This window comes from Bufo bufo, chromosome 3 (genome assembly GCF_905171765.1).
Source record: "Bufo bufo chromosome 3, aBufBuf1.1, whole genome shotgun sequence".
NCBI lineage: Eukaryota > Metazoa > Chordata > Amphibia > Anura > Bufonidae > Bufo > Bufo bufo.
The window spans coordinates 572,856,387-572,872,592 of record NC_053391.1 but is presented as its reverse complement, the minus strand read 5'-3'; the positions used below and the strand labels follow the sequence as shown (position 1 = coordinate 572,872,592).

The 16,206-nt window shown below is 41.8% G+C and overlaps 1 protein-coding gene across 1 annotated transcript in view; it reads right to left on the bottom strand.

Moving 5' to 3' along the window:
- Positions 1–2,726: 2,726 nt before the first annotated feature.
- LRP1 (LDL receptor related protein 1) overlaps positions 2,727–16,206 on the bottom strand; it is a 297,752-nt gene continuing 284,272 nt past the window's right edge. The window contains exons 80-89 of the mRNA XM_040425719.1: positions 15,135–15,311; positions 14,649–14,789; positions 14,075–14,248; positions 12,791–12,955; positions 10,948–11,119; positions 10,692–10,796; positions 9,896–9,960; positions 7,531–7,624; positions 7,245–7,389; positions 2,727–5,556 (exon numbers count right to left, since the gene is read on the bottom strand). Coding sequence (XP_040281653.1) covers positions 5,416–5,556; positions 7,245–7,389; positions 7,531–7,624; positions 9,896–9,960; positions 10,692–10,796; positions 10,948–11,119; positions 12,791–12,955; positions 14,075–14,248; positions 14,649–14,789; positions 15,135–15,311 — 1,379 coding nt within the window. The 3' untranslated portion in view covers positions 2,727–5,415. The remainder of the gene's footprint in view (positions 5,557–7,244; positions 7,390–7,530; positions 7,625–9,895; positions 9,961–10,691; positions 10,797–10,947; positions 11,120–12,790; positions 12,956–14,074; positions 14,249–14,648; positions 14,790–15,134; positions 15,312–16,206) is intronic.

Genomic DNA, 16,206 nt, shown 5'->3' with positions numbered 1-16,206 from the left:
GCATTGCCTTGCCTTCTGTCAATTTGGACCTGCCTACAACATAGGAGCACATTTCTTTTTTCCTAGGGCCACTTTAAGATCCCAGTTCGCCCCTGTATAAACCTAGATAGAAGTTTCTAGTTCTGCACCAAATTTGTCATATAGTTTAACCCGATACTGTATAGCTACAAGTTATGATAGAGGTTATCTGACCACATCTACTTTTGTAATCTATCGGACACAATCATTAGACAGTTATTGCTATAAACCATATGCCAGTCCGAAATTGTAATCTCTCTCTTCTAAAAATTAAGTTTGTGGTGTTGTAATAAGAGCAAGGTTAAGGGTGATGGCAATGACTTTATGTGCTTGCTGAGGTGTCTGTTTTTACCATTTACAGGAAATAAAACTTTTCTCAATTGGCAGCAAATTTGCCAATATGATTTCCTGCACATGTGCTGTAGACAACTTTCTTACCTTCAATTATTTTTGCATAGCATAAAAGATAGGCATATATTTGGTGAAAATGTTAAAGAATCACTGTTATACATAAATAATTGGTTTGTCATATAAAGCTCCAAGTGGATTTGGTAGGAATGTGGTGCCATCTGGTGGATAGAAAAATTCTTACATGGTGTATGCATACCCAAAATCTTATATTTGCAATGCATGGATGCAAAATTAGGGTATATAAAACTCTGCCTGTAAGCAGGAGCTCTTCACAGCTTTTAAGACCCATGATACCCATAGAATGGGGGTCTCTGGAACCTGCCTAATGCTGCCACTATGAATGGAGAAGTGGTTGTGCAAGGGAGGCTCTCTCAATTCCTTCTATATGAGTTCCAAAACCAGCTGAGCATGAGTGTCTAAATGTCTAAGGGTGGCCCATACACATTCAATAGCTATTGGCCAAGCGACCACTAAGCATAAAATCTCTCTCTACCGACTCCCCCATACATGTCTAACTGAATATGTATGTTATTTAATGGGGAGCGGGTAGAAAACCGCTGCAAGACACCTATGGTGGCAGCTTATCTCCCTGGAGAACAAAAAGATCAAGTGAAAATATTCACTTTAAGGGTACATGCGCACGCTCAGGATTCATGTGCGGAGAATCCACACTGAAATCTGCAGGTGTTCGCAGGCAAATCTGTGCGGTGAATTTGCATCAATTGGTGCGGATTTGAGTGTGGATTTTTCGCATGCGGATTTTACTAAGTGAATGAAGAAAATCCGGTCAGGAAAAATAAATTGACATGCTGCGATTTTAAAATTCGCACCGCAGGTCAAGATCCGCAAGGAAAAAATCCACATTATGTGCATTGAGAATTTCAAATTCTTATAGAATACAATGTACATGACCTCCGGTGCGGATTTTCCGCACAGGAAATCCACACGCAATCCTGATAGTGTGCATTTAGCCTAACTGATCCTTCTCTCTCCATTCTGGACACACAAACACTTTACATGGCCCGATATTCGGGAACAACAATTTGCCCGTCTGCAGCCGATCACTGAAACTTTCATTCGTGCAGACAAGTAAATTGTAATTTCTGGAAAACAGACTGTGCTGTCTAAGGCTACATTCACACGTCAGTATTTTTCTATATCCCGATTTTCGGTCCGTTTTTTGCGGATCCGTTGTTCCTGAAAATGTTTCCGTATGTCATCCGTTTTTTGCGTATCCGCAAAAAACGGAAACCTGTATAAATTTCAATAAGCAAATAAAGTTGTTTGGATTTCTTTGAAATTTTTTTTTTTAAAATAAATTAAAATGTAATTTCTAGGAACGGAATCCGCATAAAACGGATGACATACGTAATGACATCCGAATGTCTTCCGTTTTTTGCGGATCCATTGACTTTGTATTGTACCAGGATCCGAATTTTGCAGAAAAGAATAGGACATGTTTTATATTTAAACGGACATGCGGAACGGAACAACGGAAACGGACAGCACACATGTATGAAACAGCAGAGATCTGCCGGCCATGACGCCCGCTGCACGTGCGAGCAGGCGCCATGTTTACACAGCACTGTACATGTACGGCACTGGTAGCGAAGGGGTTAAAAAATATGCCTGCATCCACCTGAAAAAAAGCTGTAGAGACATAGCCACTAGGGGGTCTCACTTCCAACTAAGTTGCAGTCCACTGCCTGTTCGGCAAGATTCATCCCTGGTAACAGAGACTCAGAAGACGGCTGAGCGGGAAGTGTCAGAGCTAGCTGAGCACCCCAGCCTGATTTTAAAAAACTGCGTCTACACCGCTTCTGAATATCACAGAAGCCTCCTGCCTTTCTGTGTGATTTATCTCTCTCATAATCAGTTCATGAGCTCCAGCTCTGAAAATAAGGGAAGGGAAATGTGATGTCACAGCAGCACAAGTGCTGCCAGAAGGGAGATGCATCCTGCTTGTGAAAGAAATGCATCTAGCTGTGTAGCTGAAAAAGGGAATAATATGGCTGAAAAAACATTTGGGAAACCAAAACATAACTGTTCCTTCACAGTTATGACTATCCAAAGAAGCACAGTCACTATGCAAACTTTTTTTTTTTTTTACTCAGGTACACTTTAAGAATACGGTTTTAAATCACCAAGAAGTTCTTCATTCTGGACACACAGACCCTAATGTAAGAAAACAACACAAAATTAGGTATAATTTTCAATTTTATTTATAACAATATTCTGTGTTATTTAAGTTGTAAAGTAATCCAGCAAAAATTATTAAAACTCTTTTTGTAACCCTGCCTCCCTCAATTCAGCCCGATAAAACCTCTTGAAATGAGTGCTTTTCAGATTTAACAAATAAAAATACTGCATGTTAACATAATGTACCATTATCATATCTGAGAAGATGAAACCAGAAAGAGGATGCGAGAGAAGGATGATTTACTGTTAAAAAAAGAAAACAAATCAAAGATATAGTACACCTTACAAGGCCCTTTTGGCAGAGGAGACTTGTTGGAGGGTGTGCTGGCAATATTGGAGCAATCTATGGAATGTGATTTGGCCTAATGGAACAAGTCCCGTTGGGATGAGGCAATGAAATGATCAAGACAAAAGAATAAAGTTTACATAGTAAGGCTATATAGTGCAACAATATCCTCCAAAACAAAAATTTCTAAAAAGAAAAAAATGGTGTAGTCTGCACATCAGTGGCTGTTTTGGCTAATACTGCGGGAACAAAACCACCACTATGTGAATTGTCATCCTAGGGCTTAAAGGTGCAAACATTAATTTCAAAAGTTTCTTCTGTTATCCATTTACACTGGAGATATTACATTAATGTTTCAAGTTATTGCCTAACTCTTACATTCCTAAAAGCATATTCATATTTTAAGATGATCACGGCCAGGCCTCTCCAGGACTCATTTAGAAACCTTGTCATACTGGTAGATGGTGACCCAGATGACACCCCATCCTTTCTTCTAACTGGTGATGAGGATTACAGGTTATGATGACCATACACTAGGAATCGGAGATGCTTATAGTTCAATTCTGCTATTACACGGCTACCAAATGTGTGCAAACTGACCTGAAAATCTTAACTCTAGAGGAAAAAGAAATGCCATCATCTACTGCAAAAGTGGCAGTTACAAGGTGGTTCTTGAGTTACCGTGACTTTTCCACTCAATCACACAGCTACCTTGACCTGGCTATTACTTTCAAGGCATTTTACGCTTCTGTGAAAAATAGTAAAATCAAAGCACAATAAATTGCACATGAGCAGAGGGGAAAAAAAATGATGTAAACAGACGATGATGCAAACTGCATAAAAAGGAAATTGCCCATCACTGTCAGTTCATCGTGGTGTGGTAAGGCAAAGCCACCAGGCACGGAAATGTTGATCCACTGCTATACGAACATACATAAGCTTAAAGTGTAGCCAACGCATACACACAGCGGAGGTGGCCATTCTGTGGGCTGCACTAATACTCATGTGAAGGCACTCTACAGTTAACTAAAATCCAGCTACACCACCCTCTGCAATGTTACTAGTTCCTGTTACACTGATAGGCTCAATATTGGACCAGCCCACAAAATAGCCATCGCCCCTGTATGTGTGTCATAGGTCCAATTTAAAAGTGCAGTGCCACAAAGGAAAAAAAAAAGGAGAACATTCTTAATTTAAAAGATTGTGCTAAGGCCCATCTATGCTCACCTCCTATAGTGTAGTATGTAAAGACAATTTATTACAAAAAGACTAGTGGGGATTAGGGTGAGAAAGAAATAACCAAGTGAATGTGCAGTAAAAAAAATATATATATATATATATATATATATATTTTCAGGAAAGGAAAAGATCATTTGGGGAACTGTTTGCAAAACTTCTCTTTAGTCAGAAAGTTAACATTTTCATAGTAAAATATGAAAATCAATGTCTGCCATTTTTTCCATCTTCAGGCATCTAATTTTTAGGAATTAAAGAAGCACAAGCGCTTTTTTTTTTTTCTTCTAGGCAGTACCAACTGTGCTGCAAAAATAAAAAGGGAAAAACAGAACAAAAAGCCCTATGAAGGTAATGGTACTGGAAGCAAGACAAAGCTTCTTCTGGAGCACATTCATTGTTGAGGGAGTCTTTTCTCCAGCTGGGGTTGTTCTTTTGGCTTTCCAGTAATCAGGCACAATATTAATCTACAGAAGCAGCTCTTGGAAGGTGGACCATGACTATGGCAGCTATCCTTTCATGTCTTCACACCAAATGCCTAGAATTCCAGTCCAATGATTTACCTGTTCAGCTGCAAGTCGCTATGGCAGTGATGGGGCTGAACCTCAAACTGCAGAGTATTATTCATCTGAAGAGTATATGCTGCTAACCCCACAAAAGGCTCGAGCAAAACAAAAATACCATCACACTCTTCATAAAAGGATTAAAAAAATAAAAACGATTTAAACCTATTATGTACTGTATGCTGTAGCTAAAACAAGAAGCAGGTAAAGAAAGTAGTGGATACAGAAGACCGATAGCTCGTTTGACGCGTTTCAGTCCGGTTACTTTGTACCATGCTGGCAAGTTATGAAGTGGATAAAATAACGTAACAGTCTTGATTAAAAGGCCAGCCCTTGAAATAATAAAAGCACCCCCTCTCGTGTGTGTATGTTTCCTCTTCCTCTTAAGACGAGCTGCCTATCTTGTAGCTTTCTTTGCTTCTCTCTCTTCATCTCTCCTAGATCTGCTTGACAAGGTCTGCCACTTGTGTTTATTGCAGAGTCCTGTTACAGGCAAGTCCCGTGGGCAAGGAGGTGAAGGATTTCAGACAGGTTCCAGAAAATAATGGCAAGGAAAAAATATATTTATAATACTGAGATCAATATAAAAGTAGTCCTTCATTTATACACTTTATACACCGTTAGGTTGTGTGTGTGTTTTCGCCATAATTTTAAAACGTTTTTTTTTTATTAATTTTTTTTTCTCCTTTTACTAAAATTTTCACCCTATGCCAAAGGGTCTGAGAAGTCGTCCTCTCCTCCGCGGGACAGCAGCTCTCGCTTTTCATCCGTGCTTGCTAGAGAATTTCTGCTATTTTGAGCTCCCATGTACAAAGTGGCATAGACTGGATTAGTGAAGTTTGTAGGCTGCAAGTGAAGAGATACACAATAAAACACAATTTAGGATTGCAGTCAAGTGGTGAAAAAACATTTAAAGTACTGCATAGAAGAAGTCGCAGAACTATGGTGTCTCCAAATGGAGTGAGCAGTTGGTTCCAGGTCCTAGTATTATCAATATCCATTGACAGTTGGGGGAGGGGGGGCACGGTACACTTGGTTACAGGTTGTATATTGGGACAAAAGACCTTCAGGTTACACCTCTATGTAGTTAATGGTTTGCTACTAGACTTACTGTATTTTTCGCCCTATAAGACAAACCTGATTATAAGAGGTAGCTAGGTTTTAGAGGAGTAAAATAAATAAAAATAAAGATATATTTCATCAGACCCCCAAATCTTCATCAGTCCTCAGTTCAGACCCCCAACTTATCAGACCTCAGATTAGACCTCCCACTTATCAGACTTGAGATAAGACCCCCAATTCTCATCAGACCTCAGATCATTCATTAAATAATTGAACTTGCCTGTCCTGCTCTGGATGGTGCGATCTTCGGGCACTCACCGCTCCCTGGTCTTCTTGTAGGCCCCACGCTGCACTGTGACCTGATGTCACGCAGTGTCAAGTCCTAGTTCACGCCTATATGCACTACGACCTGACGTTTTACACAGTGCACGGCAGAAGACCAGAAAGTGGTATGTATGTACCCAGCACCACAGTCACTACTCCCTGCACCTCCTGCATACTAGTGCTTCCATAGTGGAAGTGTTCATTTAGTATTCACTTTATAAGACAAACTGACAAAAGGGCATCTCATAAGGCTAAAAATACGGCAATTTTTCTTATTACACAAATGAAATACTATATGTGTTTGTACTCTTAGTCATAAGTGGCATGTATGGCCTCCGCACATCTTCAACTCTTATTTCAGGTTTGTGTTTGGATCAGACTTTTAGCTGCAAACACAGCTTTTTGTGCAAGTTTACATAACATTAGATAATCGGGACTGGCACTCACTATGTGGATCACAACATCAGCTTTTAATAGTTTTAAAAATATGACATATGTCTAAATCAGAAGTAAATACATGATAAATAATACATAAAATATCCCCCTAAAAAATAAATAAAATCAAATGAGATCCGCTTTCCACTTGTCTATCGATCCTGGATAGATGACATGTGCAACTAGTTTAGTCACTGTCTCAAGTTAGAATATCCATGATAAAGTATGTCAATTTGGGACAATGTTCCTTTAAATACAAGCAATCAACATCCGGACGGTACTGACTTCTTTCGAGTCTGTATGTTCAGATCTCGATAACATAAAATCCACCAATTGTGGCGTTCAGTCTTTCCTCACCGTAGTACTTCTGATTTAGACATATGTCATATTTTTAAAACTATTAAAAGCTGATGTTGTGATCCACATAGTGAGTGCCAGTCCCTATTATCTAAATTTTCTCTCTACTCTGACTGATTGGGTGATCAGTCTTTGACTAGAGCACCTTGACCATATTGAGAGAGGTGGTGAGCTATCCACAAACACATATCTTCTATTTACATAACATTACTGTATGATGCAAAATTGCATGGAGGTGCCACTGTGAGGGGTTTACTTTAGAAAACTTGGAGGTATGGTAAAAAAAAGATTTACAATGGTAATGGATACAAAAAGCAGTTATAGCAGCCATGCCTTCACTAATGCTGCTCTAGTACCTTATCTGGATCCAAAGTGAAGTCGGCATCCAGTAGTTCCCCTACATCATCGTCTGGCTCTCCTTCATACATTTTGTAGGTTGGATTGCCAATTTCTACATTCATGGCTCCATTGGTCATTCGTTGATGCTGGAAACCTTTAGCCCTGAGGGTAAAAAAATATATCTAAACTATCAAAGTTGCAGGTTACAGACAGAAACTGGGACTCTCTACATGGAAAATAACCACGCATTCCATATTGAATACTATGCATTGAAATGCACTAAATAATTACAATATTTCTTACCCACTCATTCGATGCCTATACCACAAGAATACTCCCACTCCAAGAATTACAAGCAGTAGTATCAACACGACTGGAATGATAATTGAGGCCGTTGCTGCAAAAGATTCAGATCATTGATAAAAATGTCAGTCTACAGAAATTATTATGTAAAAAATATTACAATAAATGATAATTAATGGAGGTTGCGAGTCTTGACACTCACTAATCGCTAGAATAAACAGCCCCTATACTTTTGGCTCATTCATCTCTAGATCTTTCAGATATTTTGATGGGGCCGACACTGAAATGACAGACTATAATAAGCAGGCAGTACTCTTGGTGATGTGGTCATTAGCTCCATGGGTGTAGACGCAATGCAACAAGTTTTGCCTCTTTTTGACTTGAGGCCACACTGACCATCCTGATATCTGATTCAATTGCGAAACTTGGGGTTGGGCCATCTCAGACATATCACTAGGATATGCCATCAATGTCAGATAGGAGCGGGTCTCAGAAGAGCAGGTCTCATAAGTATTGTGTTGAGCAGATGAATCTGAACATGCCAGATCCTTTCATAACTGGCCACCAGAGGTGCCTGACAGCGGCTTAATCCCTTCTGTCTATTCAGAATACATGGACACTCAGCCCAGCAGAGTATGCGTATACATGGGGCAGTCATGAGAGATAGCTGACAGCTCTCTAAAACACAAGATCAGCTTTACGTTTAACTTTTTGTGTTTTGAGGGCCTTGCGTAAAATGGTGTGTTTACTATTTTGAGGCCAACAAATGCAAAATTTTGAGTGTACATTTTAATAGGACGTCATTTTTAAAGGGAACCGGTCATCAACTTTATGCTGCTGATACTAACGGCAGCATAAAGTAGAGACAGGCGAGTTGATTTCAGCGGTCTGTCATTTAAAAGTAAGTGGTTGCCGAGAACCAACATCATAATCATTGCAGACTGGGCCTAGAAAAGAGTCACGGCCACCTGAGAAGAGTCCTGGTTATTCATGAATTCCTGCCCATCTGCTGATTGATCTTCTACCTAGTTTTCTCCCTTTCTCTCTAGGAGAGAACTGCCAATCATCAGCAGATGGATGAGAGAGCAGGAGATTAGGAATAACCAGGACTCTTTTAAGGTAGATTTGACTCTTTTCCAGGCCTGTGCTTCAATGATTATGATGCTGGTTCTCAGCAACCACTTACTTTTAACTCATGAGTGACACACCGCTGAGATCAGCATTTCTGTCACTATTTTATGCTGCCCTCAGTATGGTCAGCATAAAGTTGATGACAGGTTCCCTTTAAAGGGGTTTTCAGAGAAAGTACTGTAATACCTTATGAACGTACCTGCAAAAACTGTTAAAAAATGAAAACCCAACACTACCATATCTATGGTTACTTGTTATGCACTGAAGATGTGCTGTACATCAATGTGATGGCTTCAGCCAATCACTAGCCTTAGTGGTCAGCTGCTATACATGCTAGCATCACCACTGAGGAAAGTGATTGGCTGAAGTGGTCACCTCTATGTAGGGAACGTATTTGCTGCAGCTAGGCAAGCAAAGACTTGGGGGGCCACTGGAGCGTCAGCAGCTAATTTAACTGCTTAGTAATGGTTGGATTGGTATTCCCTTCAGGTACTTCCATTTATTACACTCTTGGACAACTCACTGAAGAGTATATATATAATATAACAGCGCCCTGTGAAGAAGTCACTGAATTAAAGAGGCTCTGTCACCCAGATCAAGTCTACCCTACCAGGCATATAGCCTGGTAGGGCTGACTATGCAGACAAAAAACATACCTTTATTTCTCATGTCGGTGGTCCGGTTAGGCAGAAAAAGCAGCTTTTAAAAATATGCTAATAAGGAATTCGAGCACTTGGAGGCGGGCTTATGCCTTCTGAGCACTGCTTCTGCAACACCCCCATATCTTTTGATTGAGATCCCGCACCTGTGCACTTGCGCACCTATTTTCAGTTTTTCCAGGCCCGTGTGGGACGGCGCGTGCGCACTAGACATACACAAAGGCCTGAAAGAACGGAAAATATCCAGGAAGCCGGTGCGCAGGATCTCAGCACTAGACCGGTCTAGCGCTGTCAATCAAAAGACATGGGGGCGTGATTAGGTGCTGAAGGCCAGCATTAGCAATGAACGGGGGCGTCGCAGAAGCAGTGCTTGGAAGGCATAAGCCCGCCTCCTAGTGCTCAAATTCCTCATTAGCATATTGTTAAAAGTTGCTTTTTTTTTTGCCTAACTGGACTGCCGACATGAGAAATAAAGGTATGTTTTTTGTCTGCATAGTCAGCCCTACCAGGCTATATGCCTGGTAGGGTAGACTTGATCTGGGTGACAGAGCCTCTTTAAAATCACATATACTTACGAGAAGATGTCTGCGTTTGCCCTACAAGCGTTTCACATGTTGGACCAGTCATCTCTGATGTGCATCTAGAAAATAATATTTACAGTCAGATAAAGGATTACTGCTGTGGTTATCGAGGGTGTATTTTCAGCTTGAAAAGAGATACATCAAATAAAATGTGATTTCAGGTATGGCAGGTTAGAGGGTCTCATATAAGGCGTTGTGCAAGGATGGTTTGGGAGGGGGGTGGCAATCCCCTCAACATGGCCAGACCTGCAATAGAAAGATTACCTGCTTCACAATGCTGGCTCCCCACCAGGTCTGGGCTACCTCGCTGTAAACATCCGATTTCACATTACCGCAGCCAATAACTGGCTGCGATGGTGACCGTCTTTCCTTACATCATGGCAAATAGTCACATGACATAAGGGGATCCATTCTCCGCCGCGGCCAGTCATTAACTGTGGTGATGTCAAACTGGATGTTTACAGTGATGAAGCCTAGCGTAGCAGCCCAGGGCTGGAGGAGGAGTGGGGAGCCAGCACCAAGAAGCTGGCTCTTTACAGGTCTGACAAAACATCCCTTTTCTTGCACAACCCTTTTAAAGAACTGATTCATACTGCATTTCTTTGAAGCATTTCTGCGTGGCCTGTAAATAAGAACTTTCTGATCTAATATCACAACCATATTACCAAGCACAGTTGTATTTTCATGCAAATAACCAGATTCTGAAAATTTTTACATTAGGAACATTGCATCTGCTGTATGCTGTATTAATCCTGATGCCCTTATGCCCCCAAGACCTAGCAATTCTTACTGGCATTCGGGCATCTCGGTGATCCGGTTGATGGTGCATGTTCCTCCATTCTTACAGTAATTATCACATGTCATACAAGACTTTGCAATGCGTCCATCCTTGCACCTTTAGAAAAACATGAAACAGATCACAAACCTAGAATAAACTCTGCCCCTGTTCCCATTATTTCAAGGATAACTGCAAAATGACCAAAATTCCCATTAGGGCAGACAGTGTAACAGGCTATTTCCCACAGACATCATGCAAACTGACTTACGTGCAGATAACGTCCCCACCGTTCACATTGCATTTGCCATCTTTGCATCTAGCGCATCTGTTTTTCTCACATCGACTGCCTTCAAACAGATGAGGGCAGCGGCACTGCTTGGTTCCATTTGCAGTGAGCTGCTGGCAGATTCCATTATTCTCACAGTACCCAGTACATTTTTCTGTAAAAAATAAAGTCTCAAGTTAGATTCCAAAGCATTCACAAAATACATTAAATGACTCCAAAATTACACTCCAATATACTGACGGAGACACTTGGAGCAGTAGCAAACAGTCATGGGTCCAGACATTATGAAATAAGTAGGGGGTTGTGTAGGACATAATTCATGGATGTAATATCGCTTACTAGTGTGTCTGTCCGATGCTCCGTTCCCCCGCTGTGGCCCCAGTTCACTTTGCCCGCCTGATATGCTAATGAATAGCATCGGTACAGGGAGGAGGAGACTGCCCTGTTTCTCAACGGGCGTCTGACTCTCCCTGGCTTTACTGCGGTCCAATCACAGCGGAGAAAAAAAAATAAACAACTCACCTTCTTCCGCAAAGTGAACGGGGGTCACAGCGGGGAACGGAGAGCCGGACAGACACACTAGTAAGCGATATTACATCCATGAATTATGCCCTATACAACTCCCTACTTATTTCATAATGTCTGGACTCAGTGAGAATATGAAGTTTTATTCTGCCAGATTCTACTCCTTAAAGGGAACCTGTCACCTGGATTTTGTGTATAGAGCTGAGGACATGGGTTGCTAGATAGCCGCTAGCACAACCGCAATACCCAGTCCCCATAGCTCTGTGTGCTTTTATTGTGTAAAAAAAACGATTCCAGATTACCCTGAGAGGAGTCAGACCTTGAAACTATGACTCTTCTCTGGTCACACAAGTAAGATATGACCTTATGTTAATTTGCATAAAAGGCAGGAAGTACAAAAATGCATAATACTTATTGAATTCGTCTGCAAATGAAATTAAAAGTGTAATTTATAATGTTTAGGGTAACACAATGAACATTTAGAAACGCTCAGTGAAGGTAGCATAGTAGAGGTGACAGGTTCCCTTTAAGTGCATTAGAGATGGGGCTTCACTGTGAAGTACTCCGTTTTGAGCTGTTTTACAGCCTCTTTCTTTGCTCTACGCGATAGCTGTAGTTTTCTCCTGGTTGGATGCTACAGCTGTCACTCGGAGCAGAGGGGAAGCACTGTGAAGCAGTAAAATACAGGGAGGGTTTCACTGTGAAGCTTCACCTCCAGGAGGAGAATCTGGAAGAATAAAAATTCATATTCTCCCCACTCCTGATAACAAAAACTCCACAAATGTTTGTGCGCCGCTGTCTGCATGCAGAGACCTAGTGATGCCAATAGAGCACCTGAACCTCAGGGCCACAGATTAACAACACTGCTGTCCAAGCTTTTAACATATAAATAATTCTTCAATGGGAGCAGCGCTGCAGTAACCTGCATTGTGCACTACAAAATGAATGGAGCTGTGTAGTCCTGGCACCAGAGCTACACTCAAACAGCTGATCGGTGGAGGCGAGAGCCGTTTTACCCCTGCTGATCAGAACTGCAAAAATCCTGGAATACCCATTTAACTCATGGTAGTCTATAAAACTTTCTCACATGTTACACACTAAAAAGAGTGTTTTATTATAAAATGAAATGATGTCCATGGCTGAACACCTCGTGTGTTCTATTCATAATGCTTCATCTGACCCAGGAGAAACTGAGGCAATGTCACCTAGATGTGGAGCTGGCAGAATTGAACTTAATGCTATTGGGTTTTTCCCGCTGACATAAATCCCATAGGGACAATACATTTAGTTGGCTACGTACGGTATTGACACTTGTCTCCAATGAAATCAGGAAGGCAGCGGCAGTTTGGTTGGTTGCCAAAGTTGACAGTACAAGTGGCATTGTTTTGACAGTAGTCTGGCGTGCATACTTGCTCCTGGCATGTGGGACCAGTGAACCCAGTAGAGCAGCGACAAGTTGGCAAACCTAAGAAGGATAGTTGGCAAGAACAGAGGTTAATACACTTAGAATCAGTCAATTAAGAGAACATTCTTTGACCACAGGCTTTAACATAACCTGAACTGACACTAACAATTCTTACCACCTATAATATAGTATTATTCCATTCACCTATATAGAACCATCCTATCAGGAGCTATCAGTTCTTAAAGGGAACCTGTTACCATGAAAAAGCAGTGCGATCTGCAAGCACCATTTCATACAGCAGGAGGAGTTGAGCAGTTTTATGGGAAACCATTCAGTAAAACTTATATTCTATTCATTTAAACATCTGTTCTTACTATGCTTAGGAGTCAATTCAGCTAAGGCTAGCTTCACATCTACCTATTTCATTCTGACAGGCTGTTCCGTCACAGAACAGCCTGCCAGAACCAACCGGATCCAGCGCTGCCAAATGCAAACAAAATGTCCGCTGGCCCATTAAAATATAATGTAGTCGGGCAGACATTCCGTTTGCATCCAGCTGACAAGAGGAGAACCCGTCAGACACAATCCGCTGCACTCTGCGGTTTGGATCCGGACGATCCTCCTCTTGCCTGCCAAAACAGGCTACTGGAAAACTGCTACCGCAGATGTGAAGGTAGCCCAACTCTCTATGCCTAGTCATGCAGTAGGACAACCTACATGACTCCTTAGAATAGCTGGGATTTAAATGAACATATCACTGAATCTTTTCCCACAAAACTATATATCAACCTGCTCAGCTCCTCCTGCTCTATAACGTGCTGCCTGCAGACTGCACTGCATTTCATGGTGACAGGTTAGGATTCAGAGTGGAGGTGCGATCAAGGAACACGGTTTGAAATACTGATCACTGGAATGAAGGGGATGCAGAGGTCCAGCACGTGTAAGGTACCCATCATTGTGTACCCAGCAGCATATATACAGTTGCTGTTGTGCCTGGTACTGCAGCTCGGTCCCAAACCCCTAAATGGCACTGGCCTGCTTGAAGTTGGGATTCTCTTTTGGTAATATGTGTACTCATTCCAGATTTATCAAAACTGGCTTAGTTGCCCACAGCAACCAAGCCAGTTTTCCTTTGCAACAGTTTTGATAAATGCCCCACATTAACTCTGTCCAGTGTACCTGTGTGTGATGGGGCACAGTTTCCTCGGTTCTTGCAGTAATCTCTACACTGGTCAATTTCACACCTTTCTCCATGATAACTTGGTGAACAGCGGCACTTGGCTTGTTTTCTAGCATTCAGGAAGCACTGTCCTCCATTCAAACACTCTACATTGCAAGTATCTGGAATAGATTCTAAGTAGAAAGGTTCAAAAATTAGAAAATAAAATCACAAAATGGAAAATTCTTGCACATAAGGCTACTTTCACACTTGCGGCAGGATGGCTCCGACATGCTGTTCACCATGTCAGATCCGTCCTGCGGCTATTTCGCCGTATCGCCGCTCCGTCCCCATTGACTATAATGGGGACAGGGTGGAGCTCCGGCGCAGCACGGCAAAAGCCGCCGGACTAAAAAGCCTGACATGCAGTAATTTTAGCCCGGCGGCCTTTCGCGGTTATAGTCAATAGGGACGGAGCGGTGGTCCGGCGAAATAGCCGCAGGACGGATCCGACATGGTGAACAGCATGTCGGATCCGTCCTGCCGCAAGTGTGAAAGTACCCTAACTGGTTACTCATTTATCTCGACGCTTACCATCAGGAGACTGAGAGGGTGATGGAATAGGTACACACGTCCCATTGTCCAGTCTTCTTCCATTTGGACATGTACAGACTGGGCCACTGGGACTCAGCAGACACAGCCACTCACACTTCTTCCGGTCGCATGGATTTGTCACTAAATACACAAACAGATAGTTTAGATCTGGGCAGTAAGGTTCAGGCACTAAGGGTCCATTTGCAGACCCCCACCAATCGCTGAAAAAAAAAAAAAAGGGACAGAAGCGCTCTGCTGAGCATTGTGCTCAGAGGTTGGAGTGGGTGGTCTACAGACCGCTAACCTTGCCTCCCTGGGGAGAGCAGAGCTGATCACCACTGAGCACTTCTACCCCTTTGTTATACAGAGACATTTTAATTAAACTACTATCAATCACTGTGGAGAATTCCAACTATTTATTAGGTAACCTGCTTTTTTGATACCCATTGGTATCACTATTATTCTACCTCGTATTCTAATCTTTACCTTCAGGTTGCTTATATTGGTGATGCAGGACAACATCAGTGACATGGTTAATTCCCCAAGTTAGATTGGTCACTGGGCCGTGTCCAAACTTGTGCACCTTGAAAATGAGGTTGTTAATATACGTAACGCCATAGATGTAATCCTCAAATATATCAATGCTGAACGGATGAGTGAGACCTAAATTTGTAGAAGGCAAAACAAAAAAAACATTTTTACATCTTTCAAGCTGTTTCCACTAAAATACATGGCAAAATACTTTATTACTGCATTTAAAAAAATCCTAATGGATGTGCTAGTGTATGTACACGACGTGAGGTCAATGATCCTCCATGGCTGGCGAGCCGGCAGGGAGCATGCTCCAAGTAACCGTCTGGCAGGGGAAGACATATCTTAAATGAATGTCATTTTGAAATCTCAAGTTTTGGTTTGCCCCAGTAAGGACTCATTCACATTTCAATGGTGCTGCAACAGATGCGGACAGCATTCCGTGTGCGGTCCGCATCCGTTGTTCTGTTCCACGGCCCCGCAAAAAATATAGAGTATGTCCTATTATTGTCTGCAATCACAGACAAGAGTAGGCATTTTCTATATAGTGCTGGCCATGTGTTCTGCAAGCACGGTTGTAAGAAATGCCCCGAAACTGCTAATACAAAGCAGATGGATAAATGGATCAAAGTGCTGGAGTTCAATTCTGTCAGCTTTATAGTATGCCAATGTACTACACACACTTATGTGTCATTCTGGATTAAAATCATCTATCCTATTTATTTCTGTATATGGTAAAAGAATTATAGGCGACCAGAATAACGAAGTGAGAGTAATGATTAAGTTATAGCCAATAACAGAACTCTGCAAACTCGACAATAACCGATCAAAGTTTAAAGTGGACCTCTGCTTTGGGCAATGGCTACTTGTTGGAAGGTTCCCTTGACAGTAAACTCATCACAAAATGTCCCCTGCTGGACCACCAGCAACCAGCCGCAATCCGTGGGTAAATCTCTTTTCAGTTTTCCTAAGGCCCAGTCACAGGAGGCATTACACCGTGTTCATTGAAATCCCTGAATAGTGGACC